Source organism: Arachis hypogaea, chromosome 8 (genome assembly GCF_003086295.3).
Source record: "Arachis hypogaea cultivar Tifrunner chromosome 8, arahy.Tifrunner.gnm2.J5K5, whole genome shotgun sequence".
NCBI classification, from domain to species: Eukaryota; Viridiplantae; Streptophyta; class Magnoliopsida; order Fabales; family Fabaceae; genus Arachis; species Arachis hypogaea.
Window position 1 is genome coordinate 10,163,668 of NC_092043.1, and position 14,272 is coordinate 10,177,939.

Genomic DNA, 14,272 nt, shown 5'->3' on the forward strand with positions numbered 1-14,272 from the left:
GAGATACTTTTATCATCTTATAATTAAGCTAGTTTTTAAAATTAAGTTAAATTCACTTAACATCAATTCTGAATCTATCCGATACAATATTACTAAATCACTCACCTATAAATATTTACGCTTTAAATAATCATTTCTAGGCATAAAAAAATATATTAAAAATTTTACATCACTAAAAAATGAAATTTCTAAATAATTTATAAAATAATCTTTATCATTTAAGTTAGTTTTTGAAAAATTAAATTAGGTGTATTTAATCTCAATTCTAATAACCGAAAATAAAATCTCTTTACCATCCTACCTAAAAAAACCATACTTTTTTGAACAATATCAAATTATTTTATTTTATTTAATCCGAGTAGCATCGAATCAAATAGAATCTTTTAAATTAAAGTAGAAGAAATGAAACTGGGAGAGGGGGAAGCCGAAAAAGGAGACACTTGACACTACTTCTTGTGCTTTTTTGTTAAAAATAATCAAAACTTTCATACAGTTGCACAAAAAAAATAGTAACAATAATAGTAATTAAATTAAAAGTTTCATCAGTGAAATTGAAGTTTCCACTAGCTACTTTAATTTCATAGATTAATATTTCATGATGATGAGAGAGACAAGAATCAAACCCACCAGATATATCTATCTCTCTATATATTATTGGTCAAACTTAAAGGTCTAAGGTTAGAATTTAGAAGCACGCAGCTGAATTCTTTGAAACTTTGAATCACTATTTGCATGGTGGTGGTGGGTAAAAAATTAAGCATATGATAATTAATCTCTTCCCCTTTTTTCTTTCTCTTTTTTTTTTCTATTCAAAATTATTATATTATTAAAATTAAAATATAATCGCTAAAATTTTGATTTAATTTTTAAAATTTTTTAATATTATAATTTTAAATAAATTAATTAATTTATAAAATTTATATTAAATTTTATAATTTTATAATTTAAATTCTGTTAAAATTTTATATTTTACATACTTTATTAGTTTATTTATTTTTGTGATATTACGTAAAATTTCGATTTTCTCTTGCATAAACGAAAAGAATATATAAGTGATTATCATTACTCTCCTTGAAAACGATTGTGATATTGGTAGCTTAGTACGTCATGAACAATTTTTTTTCTTTAAGGAAAAAGGGTTAACTATATGTTGCATACAATTATGCAAACTGTGTAGTCCTACCTCCATTTGCCGTTTAATTTATTGAATAATACTACTACTAATAATAAAAAAATTATAAAGTTTTAAAAGCTCAGTGCTGTCGGGTTTTAAAAGAGATATCATATATGAATGTTAATGCATTCACACAAACTGTTGGCGTATAAAATATTTTTATTTCTTATATTAAAAATTTATCACAAATTTATTGAATCTATTATGTAAAATACTACAGTTGTATATTGGCTCGTTAGATCAATTAGATTTTTAGAATTAGTTAGTCAAGTATAACTAATTCACAGATGCTACACGTTCATGTGACTATGTAATTAAGTTGGCTCAAACTTAAAACAACTCATGCGCTTCTAATTTTATTAAATAAACGTGACTTTCATGCGCTTTATACACACTAAACTACTATCTTTATTTGCGCTTCATTATGAAAAAAATGTTCCTTCTTCTTCAAAATGCACGAAACCGCTCATTCTATTCGAATTTCTCTCAAAATCACTCAAACTTCAGTCAGGTTCTTTACGGAAACCACTACTGCAGAAGAATCGCGAGAAGATTTGGCAAGGAACAACCACAAACGAATGAAAATAGCAATAGAGACTACTAAAAGTATGAGAAAAATTACTGTTCATTTGAAATCTTGCAATGTCGCGTTTCTCCTAGTTGTATTTTAGGTTTAATAGATTGATTTGTTTCGTTTAGTAGATCGAACTATTGTGAATGCATTTTTACAGTATAACTAGGGCTTGGAATGAAATTTGTTATTATTTTCATTCAGTTCAGTGGATAGTATAACTAGGGCTTTGAAATTGGTTGTTACTCTGTTCAGTACTTCTTTTGCATGGAGAAATACTATTTTTGATGATTAAAAGTTGAAAACGATTTATTCTTCACATGAACATTGTTCAGTTCAGTGGCATTCTTTTTCTTTGTTCAGGGTTTAAGATTACTGTGATTGAATTTCTACAATATAACTAGGGTTTTGAATGAAATTGGTTGTTACTTTATTCAGTACTTCTTTTGCATGGAGAAATACTATTCTTGTTGATTGAAAGTTGATTACCATTTATTCACCACATGAACGTTGTTCGGTTCGGTAGCCTTTGTGATTTTTATTCACCAAATGAATGTTGTTCGGTTCGGTGGCCTCATTTTACTTTGTTCAGTGTGTAACATTATTGTGATAGCATGCAAGAATCATTTCCTAGTATTTTTATTATTTATGATGTTTGATTCTGTGCATGAATGAGTTTCGGTTTGGTGGCCTGTGGCATTTTAATAGATTTGATTAAGATATACATGCTTGTGCTTATCGGTGTATTGAGTGAAGTATTGACCAAATTTTTTCAGTGTTTAAGATTATTGTGATAGCATGCAACAATCATTTCCTAGCTGTTTCATTATTTATCATGTTTCATTCTGTGCATGAATGAGTTTCAGTTCGGTGGCCTGTGACATTTTAATTGACTTGATTAAGATATACATGCTTGTGCTTATCGGTGTATTAAGTAGTGAAGTATTGACCAATTTTTTTCATTACAGAAAAACAGAACAAGACAATGGTGACAATGAAGGAGAAGCCACACTATAACGTAAGCACATTAACTGATCGGAAATCTGAAGCAATAAGACTTCCGAAGCCATCTGTTGCCCTCTCCAGCCCTTATTGTAAATTCTCATCTGGAGATTTAGATAGTAAATAGGACATACTATGATTAACTGGTTGTAATTAACAATGTTTTGTTTAACTTGTTTAAAAAAACAAACAATGTTTCTTTCAAATGTATATATGTCAATATTAATGTAAATGTTAATGTATATCTATTCTTAATATCAATGTATATATCAAATGTTAATATTTATATTTGATTTAAGATGAATTACTCCTTGTCCTGTCTGTTGGAACTGTCTGGCTGCTGTTTTGTTCCAAGTTCTCCAGCGATTGGAATCAGTGTATTTACTAATATATTAAGAACACCAAAAAATACAGTGAACCGAAATTAATATACTGGCCGAACCAAAAATTGCAAACACACTGTACAGAAATTCAAAGAGCTAATTATAAAAAAATGTTTCTATCAGTATTCAGTTTCACAAACACCTAAACTCTATGACATAGTACAATAAAAAAAATGACTTTTGGAATAAAGAATTTCACAAAAAAGTGACTATTCATTAAAGACTAACAACAGTCAGAAATTAACCCACCTATAACCTCGGTGAACCGAAATTAATACACTTGTCGAATCGAAATGTGCTCATGGGTGAACAGAAATATCTATTAATAAAAACTAAAACTTGTATAACCATCTCTTAGATAATTCATATCTGGTGCATTGTAAAGACTGGAGCTTGACTAAATCGATGATCCAGCGTCTAAAAAGTTCAACTACAAAAAAAGACATAATTAATTGTATATTAGCAAAATGCACAACTAAATTTTTACCTAATCGAAAGCAAGTCAATTTTACCTCGCTTGGAGCTGTCTTTTTCTTTTTCTTCATGGCATTTGAGATCTTTTTTCCAAGTTTGATCCAAGGCTGTTCTTGGGTTGGCCTCTTGTTTTGACGCGTGGCGGGCTTTGAAGGTCGTTCACATTGCTCAACGTCGCTTCTTTGTGGGATAACAAACTTTTTCCTCTAATTTTTTTACAGACTCCTTTCTGCATACCGAACCAAACACATGCTCATGGTGAAACAACTCTATAATACTTATTGAATCGAAAAGTTACTCACAGTGAACGAAATATAATCCATTATACAAAACAAAATTCGAAACAACTCTGTCTACAATTTAGATATTATCAATTCAATTCAGATTCAGATCACATCCATCCATTCAATTCAATTTAAATAAAATTAGCAATTGAATTCCATTGAATATTTCCAAATCGCACTCATTCAACTGATTTGAAGTTGATTCATTCATTGTTTCAATTCAGAAGTCCAGATCGAAGAAGAAGAAGAAGAAGAAGAAGAAGAAGAAGAAGAAGAACGACGAAGCTAATTACATCAAACTCAATCCAGATCCATAATGCAGAGAAGAAAAACGCGAACAGAGGAGAGCAAGGAATTTTATTAGGTTGAAGAAGAAAAAGAAGAAGAACAAAAACGCGAGAAGAGAACAAGGTTTATGTTGAGAAAGGTTTTTCACGGAACAGAATGTTTACGTTATATGAGGCGCATGTATAACAAACGACTATGAGGTGGGGGAAACGCACGTGTGGAGAAAGTTATTTGGATAACATTCATGTATTTTTTACATGGATGTAGAGCTTTTCTATATATGTATATATATATATATATATATATATATATATATATATATATATATATATATATATATAGTTACTGAGATCTTTCATTCAATACAAAATTTACTTTACTCTTTTCATTCATTTAGTTTATGACAACTGAGTTCTCTATTTTCTAAAATCATGATTTATAATTTAGAACCAATTTAAATATAGTGTAGTGAGTGTGAAAGTGCTGCAAATTGATGAATGCATAGAAAATAAAAAATTTTGTCTCTTCCTTCTGCATCAACAATGACAGATCGTAGGAAAAGAGTGGTAGATCTAGAGAATCAACAAAATAAAAAAATTTTAACATTAAATTTACAAACAGTAGAAAGATTGATAAATCAACTTGCATCATTTCAATCACAAATAGAAAGAACAACCATCAATGCAATTCAAGATCTGACAAACCATACTACTTGCATCCAAATGAAACACCAGGTTTAATGCTCACCCACACTTCACTAACAATCCGCAATTATCATTTTTGGGCGCAATCTGTCTTGTTGTCTATCAAATCCAAGAGCAAATTGGGATTTATTGATGGAACTCTTCAAAAACTCGAAAGAAACTATCCAAATTTTTAACTCTGGGACAGATGCAACACCTTTGTTCTATCATGGTTACGCTCCTCCTTAGGCAACAAAATCTTGCAGAGCGTTCTGTTGTGTAATACAGCTTCACAACTTTGGAACAATCTCAAGCATCAGTTTTATGAAGGAGATCTTTTTCAAATTGCATAAATTTAAAAAGAAATGTTTTCAATGAAACAAGAACACTACTATCATCACTGCTCATGACAGTGATATATTATCTCACACACAATTTGTCACTGATGAAACTGCTGTTCTGAGAAGATCCACACGAAAAAGGCATAAACCAAGTTATTTGAAAGATTATCAATGTATGCCCACCACCATCTCCCAACCTCACGTCCAATCATCCCCTCCAAAGTATCCAATGTCAGATTACATGTCCTATGACTCACCTCTCAGTCACACAAGGCTCTATCTATTACTATCTCAACAAATTCTGAACCAACATCTTATGAATAAACAAGCATACACAATTGTTAGAGGCAAGCAATCAAATCTGAGTTAATAGCTTTAGAAGACGGTAACACCTGAAAGCTCACCTTTCTCCCCAAAGACAAAAAGGTAATTGGGTGCAAATGAATTTTTAAAACAAAATATAAATCAGATGGAAGCATTAAAAGACACAAAACAAGACTAGTGGCGAAAGGATTCACACAAACTCAAGGCTATGATTATTTTGACACTTTCAATCCAGTTATCAAGATGACAACACTACGTGTTCTTCTGGCTATTACTACATGTAAAAACGGGTACCTTCATCAATTAGACATCAACACAGCCTTCTTACACGGTGATCTCCCAAAAGAAGTCTACATGAAGGTGCCTCTTGGTCTAAGCACTCCACCAAAAATAGTTTGCAAACTCTAACAATCCTTTTACGGCTTCAAACAAGCAAGTTGCTAATGAAGTTTAAAGCTCTGTTCAGTTCTACTTCAATTGGGTTATACTTAATCGAAGGCAGACCATTCCTTATTCACCAAATCTACTACAACAGAATTCATCTCAATTATCATCTATATAAATAATTTAATGCTAGCAGGGGACAACATCAATGAAATTCAAACCATTAAAAGAAAGCTTGATGACCTCTTCAGGATCAAAGACTTAGAAGAACTTAAATTCTTCCTAGGATTGGAAGTAGCTCTTAGGAAATAGGGCATAGCACTATATCAACGAAAATACACCTTAGATTTACTACAACAATATGGACTGCTACTTTGCTAACGTGCTAGCACTCCAATGAACTACTTTGTGCAACTATCGAAGACTTTTGGGACATTTTTAGAAGATGTATGTTAAATCTTATAGAAGACTTATAGAAAGACTGATCTAACAAACACAAGATCTGACATATGCTATGCTGTCAGCAAACTAAGTCAATTCTTAGATTGTGCTACTGATGAACATTTTAAAGTTGCCCTACACATTCTGCAATACCTAAAATAAGTCCCTTTTAAAGGACTATTATTTGACTACAGCTATGATTTATTTCTAAGAGGCTTCATTGATTATGATTGGAAAACTTGTCCTGACACTCGAAGATCAATTTCAGGGTATTGCTTCTTCATAGAAAAATTTTTAGTCTCTTGAAAAAGTAAAAAATAACCGACGGTAGCTCGTTCCTCATCCGAAGTTGAATATCGAGTCATGGCACTAGCCACTTGTGAAGGCATTTGGCTCGCTTATATCCTGAGTAGCTTTGGAATTAAGTTGGACAGGCTAATAATTTTATTCTGTGATAGTCAATCAATAAGATATATTAGCACTAATTCAATATTTTATAAAAAAATAAAACACATAAAAATTAATTGTCACAAGGTACGAAAAAAATACAAAATAGAAGTCTCAAGTTAATGCCAATCCCTTCAAAAAAATAAATAGCAGATATTTTGATTAAATTTCTATCTTCAAGACCTTCTGAAACTTTGTGTGGTAATCTAGGCCTATAAAACATATATGGTCCTAACTTAAGGAGAGTTATTGGTGTATAAAATATTTTGACTTCTTACATTAAAAGTTTATCACAAATTTATTAAATTTGCTATATAAATATCACAGTTGTATATTAGTTAAACCAATTAATAGTAGATTCTAAAATTAGTTAGTCATATATATATATATATATATATATATATATATATATATATATATATATATATATATATATATATATATATATATACTTATTAGTTAATTAATTGAGATCTTTCATTTAATATAAAATTTACTTTACCTTTTTTTATTTATTTAATTCATCACAATTCTCTATTTTCTGAAATTATAATCTGTATTTCAGAACCAATTTGAATAATATATAATTATATTTGACTAGTTAATTCTAGAATTTATCACTAATTAATCTAACTAATATACATCGGTCATATTTACATAATACATTCAATAAATTTGTAATAAACTTTTAATATAAGAAATAAAAATACGTTATATACCAACGCAAATCTCTCATCTAGCGCATATATATATATATATATATATATATATATATATATATATAATATAGTATCATAATTATTAATTAGGGCAATTGACTTATATAAAATAAAGCTGAAAAACGTCTACCTGATTACAATAATTGAAAAATGGTTACGTGCATGTCTTGTTTCAATTTTTATATAATCCGTAGGAGTTAATCACGGTTTTTAGATTACACATAAATCGTGCCTGGCAGTAAAGGTTTATATGCAAGAAGAGCTCAACGTAAATTGTGGTAGACAGTCACTGTTTATTCTTGGTAAATGCAAGATAGAAATCGTTGGAAGCAGCTACGGTTTATGAATACAAATGTGCATAAAACATGGCTAGCAGCAATAGTTTATGAAGAGTTTCGAATGGGCATAAACCATTGTTAGCTCCCACGGTGTATGAGGAGAGAAATTCTATATATATGTGAGTGAGATACAAGCTAGTGAAGAGATCATTATAGGAAGATAGTTTTCTTGTCTTAGTGCATTGCTCTGGGAAAATCAAAAGAAGCAAAAAATATGGTGTGAAGTTCACTGACAGAGAATCATTGAGTGTATTCATTAGTTCATCAAGCACTTTGTCAGATGTCAAGAACAGCATCTTGCAGACGCTTGGGGTATTTGGGAGCAAGTGGGTGAAGAAGCTATTCTACAAGATTTTCATCGCAGTAGTCTCGACCGATGTATGATACGTTTGTGCTAGCGGCTGATGAAGATATCAGGGTTCTGTTTCATTGTGTTAGGAGTTTTTCGGAGGTCAGAATACACGAGTTGTTTGCGAAGTTGGAGGTTGGCATCGATAGTTTTGGGGCATCAACTCTAGTTCATACTTCGACTACTGTGGGTGGTGCGTCTAGTTCAATGACTGCGGCCCGGCCATCTGTTTCGCAGGTTGCATCCCCTTCCTTCGCAGCTGATTTAGAACAAACGGAGGCAGTTGGTTCTGTACCGTTAGAAAATCCTGGGGTCTGGCAGCAGGCATTTAAGGGGGATACAGGTGGTGGCATAGTTCATGAAGTTCAAGGCTTCGGGGAACCTAATCGAGTAGAGAATGCAATGCGCGACGATGATTCTGACCAGGAGCCTGTAGATATCATTAGGGACAGTGATGATGACACAAGTGCTAATCCACATGCACAACACGCGCCTTTAAGTTCTGGCACACAGCAGTACCTTCCACACTTCTCCACTCTAAACTTGGAGGCTCTGGGTCAACAGGCGGACGGAGGTGCTACAATTGGGGGTTCTTCTACAGAATTTCAGATTGGGCAATCGTTCCAGAATAAAGATGAAGCTATTCTGAGTGTGAAGGATTATAGCATCCGTCGAGGTGTTGAGTACCGAGTGTTGGAATCGGATCATCTGAAGTATCATGGAAAATGCAAGGAGTTCGGCAAGGGTTGTAGTTGGTTGATTCGAATATCGCTCCGTGCACGAAAGGGAACTTGGGAGGTTAGGAGGTACAACGGTCCCCATACTTGCTTGGCCACCTCTATTTCCAGTGATCACCGTCAGCCTGATTACCCGTTATCCGTGCGAGGATTTTTTCGTTGGTTAGGGCGGATGTTGCAGTTACGATAAAGGTGTTGCAACAAGAAACAGAAGCTGATTATGGGTTCAAGCCTAGTTACCGGAAGGTTTGGATAGAAAAATAGAAGGCAGTTGCACAAATATATGGAGACTGGGAAGAGTCGTATGCCGAGTTTCCAAGTTGGATGCTAGGGGTACAGTTGACCATGGCCGGGACAGTTACTGTGTTGAAGACCTCTCCTATTCGAGTTGGGGATCAGCTTGATGAGTCTACAGTGTACTTTCATCGTCATTTTTGGACATTTCCACCCTACGTCGAGGCCTTCCGGCATTGCAAGCCGCTTGATGGTACCCACTTGTATGGCAAGTATGGAGGCACCTTACTGTTGGCAATTGCACAGGATGGGAACTCAAACATCCTCCCGATAGCATTCGCGCTTGTGGAAGGAGAAAATGTGGAGTCATGGTCATTCTTCTTGTCCAACCTACGAACGCATGTGACGCCACAGGAGGGTATCTTTGTTATCTCTGACAGGCATAATAGCATCAAGGCTGCACTTGAGAATCCCGAGAATGGTTGGTTGCCTCCACGTGCTTAACGAGCGTACTGTATCCATCATGTGGTAGCAAATTTTAGCCTTAGCTTCAAAGGTAAAGATGCAAGGAGGATGCTGGTGAATGCGACCTATGTAAAAACTGAAGCAGAGTTCTATTATTGGTTTGACATCACGCGGACTGAAAATCCCACCATGTGTGACTGGGCCAATCGGATGGAGTATGAGAAGTGGACCCAACACGAAGATAGCGGTAGATGGTTCGGGCACATGACAACCAACATTAGTGAATTTGTGAATTCCGTGTTAAAGGGAACTCGCAACCTCCCGGTCACTTCGTTGGTTAAGTCTACTTATGGGAGGCTCGCTGAGCTATTCGTGCTCTGGGGACAAATAGCAGAGGCGCAAGTTGGATCTAGCCATGAATTTTGTCAGGCGTTGGTGAAGGCTATTGATCGGAACATAAGAGACTCAAGGTGCTTCACCGTCACATTATACGATAGCCACCAGTCGGAGTACACGGTGGCTGAGACGACACCGACTGGAAACTTCTCGCTAGGTAGCTATCGAGTCTTCCTTAAGGATAACACATGCAATTGTGGCTACTTTCAGGCGCTCCATTATCCATGTTGTCACGCCATTGCATGTTGCGCCCACTCGCGCCTGAATTTGGCATTATATGTTCACGAGGTGTATCGTATGAGTGAGGTGTTCAACGTTTACAAGCACGGGTTTGTTCCGCCCATCCCAGAAGGTCTATGGCCCCCATATGCCAGACCAACTGTCATTCCTTATCCTAACATGAGGCGTGCAAGGGAAGGTCATCCGAAGGCAACCAGGATCTGCAGTAACATGGATAAGTCTGTTGAGAACCAGCCCAAGCGTTGTGACCTCTGCCGGCAGCCTGGTCATACGTGGAGGAACTGTGTCCAGCGAAGACATACTGCTGGCGGGGATGGTTAGATGTTATGACGTTTATTATCTCGTTGTAATTGTTGTCTAAGCTGTATTAGGAAGTCTTAATTTGCGAAATGTAAGGTTATTGTCTAAGTTGTATTACGAACCCTTAATCTGAATAGTCTTAATTATGTTCTTAATTTGCGTCAACGAATGTCGTTTCTTTGTTTAGAGTATTAAGTTCGCTTATTTAACTCATTTTATTTTAGTTGTTCAATTGAAACACTTTGGTATGGTTATGAATGCACGCAAATTGTTTTGACAAACTACTTCGTATCCATACATCATAAAACATATATAATTATCACATACATTTCAGACAGCATACAACAGCAGCCAGCAAAATAAAATCCTAAACATGATTCTAATAACATAATCAAACATAGTTCCTACAAAATGTAAAAAGCACAGATAACTAATCAGAATCATCGATGGTGTCACTGTCGTCATCGTCGAAATGACCAAGCAGGTGACCTCCGGTGCCACACAAAGGAGGACGCCTAACCCTCCTCGGTCTCTGCTCCGCCCCTGGTGCCGATGGCTGTGGTGGAACGGCGCTGAATGCTGATGTTAGGGTCCCTCCTAACGCAAACCATGGGTCAGATGGAGAAGCTGCAGGCTCGTTTAGGTCAACCGGCAACTGAGGCTGAACATCGTGACTCGGTGGCTGGTACTCGGCAAACTGGGAATGAACCTCAGACATCTGTGGCCTATAATGGGTAGCATTTTCGTCCCTCAACATGTTTTCTATATCTCTAAAGAACTCTGACTGACTAATAGGATCATCAATGTCCATGCCGACGGCCGCGGTAGTAAAGTCGGCGAACACTTGTGACTCGACACTCCCGAACATCTGAGAGGTAACCCCTACATCGTAGGTGGGCTGATCCATCCCTGTGGCCACACCACCAATATGCTCACCAACAGCGTGCTGAGCACCGTTATTTTTAGTGGATGGTCCTCTACCTCGAGCCCATCCACCACCATCCCGCCCACCCTGTCGTCTGGCTCTGTGTCAAGGAACACGATAATCCACAACACCTCCATGATCAGCACCAGCTACGTCCTCATCCAAACGGTCGGCAAGCCATCGCCACTCACGATCGGTGGTACGTGTACCTATACGCTGACGCCGATCCACTCGCCGGTTATCCGGTCTGTCGACAACCTGCACCTTGGGAGGTGCTTGTGACGACCCTCTGTGACGAGCCTCCTCCGTCAACACAATCGGCCTGGGATCCTGAAATGCAACCTCAGGGGATAAGAATCTGTGGGCCACACGGCACCACCAGTCCAAGTACTCAGCTGATGGACCGGGGTCAGTGACTTGGTCGACCAGTATGACTGTATCAAGCCGGTCCTCCCAATGCTGATGCCACTCCCGATAATATCTGGGGAACCATCGGTCTCCACCCGTCCCATCCTTCGCATGGAGTCAATCTATGTTCAAAGCCAACTGAGAGAGATGTTGAACCCCGCCGAACTGCGGCATCACCTTATCCACCTGGTGCCACTCAATCGTGGCAAAATAAATCAGGCTAGTAACCGCCGTCCATAGTCTACGGTGCTCGTCAACTAGTATCTTTGGATGAACAACAGCCGCCACCTCGGGAGAGGAATAAGGCTCCCACACGAATTGTATCGGAGAATGTAACGTTATGTAAAAGTTTAACTCTATACAGGAAGAACTACTTGTAAGAACGATAACTAAATGACTCACATCATGGACACGCAATCTATCTAGACAAAGGCGTGCAGCCACCACTCTTTGATCCACTGCATCGTTTATCAGTAGATACTCAGCCCACCTACAAGTTTCATTCAAAGCATGTCATAACGGGTAACAACACATGTAATTGAACAAGTTATGGACCTAAAATAATATATCCATACCTGGATGCAAGCGGAAACCCGAAGATTTTGAAACCACTAGGCCTCAAACTCGGAAACCTCCAGACAATCCAAGACTGTAGAAGCTGAAGTGGCCCCACCAAGTTAACAACGTTTCTGTTTGTCCCACGACAAAGACATCTATACAACCAGGCCAGTGCCGCGGAGACCCAGCTATATCTACCCAAGTTATCCAACGATGCCAAATTAGGCAACCAGCGAAGGTGGACCCGGTTTGCGTTCTTGTTCGCAAACAGCTGAGACGACAACAACATCATAATATAGGCACGCGCATATATACTCACGGTCTCGTTAATAGCATCTGCTGGGAGAACCTGAAACCGCTCATGGAACCATGTGTAGCACACTGTCATCTGCTTGACTTTATTCTGCGGAGGTAACTCCCCAAACAACTTGCGGAACCACACCCATGCCAGTCTTTCATTTTTCATCAGATTCTCAAAGTCAGTCAGACACCCACTCACGGGCTCCTCATCGATCGGCAAACCCAGCTGATAGGCCACGTCTTGTAAGGTGATAGTACACTCCCCAAAGGGCTTATGAAAGGTGTGGGTCTCAGGATGCCACCTCTCAATGAATGCGCTTAGAGGCTCATCAACCTAGAACCACTGACTGTTCAGCCTAGCCAAGTGATACAAGCCCGCAGTCTCCATATATGGTATAATCCAGTCGTGTAAAGGCATATTATGTTGTCTCCTTACACCGCTAATAACCCTAGTAGGCTGCAAAAATATGGATAAGGAAATCCTCAACAGACGACCAATACTAATAACATCTAATATAATTTTAAAAAATTATTATACACCAACATTGGTTTTCTATGTACTCTAATGATGACAACAGTTCTAATAACGACAACAATAACAAAACTAACAATACCAACAGGAATCACAAAAGTAACAACAACAACAATAATAATACTAACAACTCGCAATAATAACAATAATAATAATAACCATAATAACAATAACGATAATAATAATAACAATAATACTAACAAGTCACATTACTAATAATAATAATAATAATAATAATAATAATAATAATAATAATAATAATAATAATAATTAATAATAATAATAATAATAATAATAATAATAATAATAATAATAATAATAAAGTTGTTTAACTAATCTCTTGGTCGATATATCCAGTCACATGCGCAACGCCATTTAACCGGTATATGCGAGCTTCGTCTTCCATCGGTCCACTACTCAATTGGTTCAAAATCTCAAACCGGATCCTAAACCATAAAGCTCTCCGAATTCTCTCTTAGCCATCCAACTTCACAAAATTTTGAATGCTCAAATGTGACCCGTCCTCACCAACAACGGCTTCTATATTTATAGTTGCTCATGCATAAACCGTGGCTGCTTCTAAAGTTCTATGCACACACCATCTTCTTCATAAACCGTGGCTGCCACCCACGATTTATGTGTTACATTCTCCAAGAGTAAACCGTGACTGCCTCCCATGATTTACGTTCAGCTGTCCTTGCATGTAAATCTTTGCTGTCAGGCACGATTTATATGTAATCTGAAAATCGTAGTTAGCTCCTACGGATTATATAAAAATTAAAACAAGACATACACGTAACCAATTTCTAATTGTTGTAATCAGGTAAAAATTTCTCACATTTATTTTATATAGGTAAATTGCCCTATTAATTAACTACCCTAAGCTAGCTTCGGTTAATTACCAAATATCATTTTCACATATCATTTTCAAAACTTTTATTCCTACCACGCACTCATCTATATATCATTATTTTC

General features: G+C 36.4%; 2 protein-coding genes across 2 annotated transcripts; one reads left to right on the top strand and one right to left on the bottom strand.

Moving 5' to 3' along the window:
- Positions 1-9,746: 9,746 nt before the first annotated feature.
- On the top strand, positions 9,747-10,595 carry LOC114924342 (uncharacterized). The gene has a single exon (XM_029288704.1). The coding sequence runs from the start codon at positions 9,747-9,749 to the stop codon at positions 10,593-10,595; it is 849 nt and encodes a 282-aa protein (XP_029144537.1).
- Positions 10,596-11,604: 1,009 nt separating this feature from the next.
- Positions 11,605-13,703, bottom strand: LOC140174655 (serine/threonine-protein phosphatase 7 long form homolog). Its single transcript, XM_072200143.1, has 4 exons — positions 13,659-13,703; positions 12,483-13,099; positions 12,085-12,397; positions 11,605-12,012 (listed from the first exon to the last, which is right to left on the bottom strand). Exons 1-4 carry the CDS (start codon positions 13,701-13,703, stop codon positions 11,605-11,607), a joined length of 1,383 nt encoding a protein of 460 aa, XP_072056244.1.
- Between the last annotated feature and the right edge of the window lie 569 nt (positions 13,704-14,272).

Bases quoted from the DNA above. Each gene is read 5' to 3' on its own strand.
- LOC114924342 (XM_029288704.1), top strand. From the start codon at position 9,747: ATGCTGGTGAATGCGACCTATGTAAAAACTGAAGCAGAGTTCTATTAT.
- LOC140174655 (XM_072200143.1), bottom strand. From the start codon at position 13,703: ATGGAAGACGAAGCTCGCATATACCGGTTAAATGGCGTTGCGCAT. The intron at 13,100-13,658 runs GTGACTGGATAT...CAGTGGTTCTAG, and splicing joins GGTTAAATGGCGTTGCGCAT to GTTGATGAGCCTCTAAGCGC. The intron at 12,398-12,482 runs GTATGGATATAT...TGAAACTTGTAG, and splicing joins GGGTTTCCGCTTGCATCCAG to GTGGGCTGAGTATCTACTGA.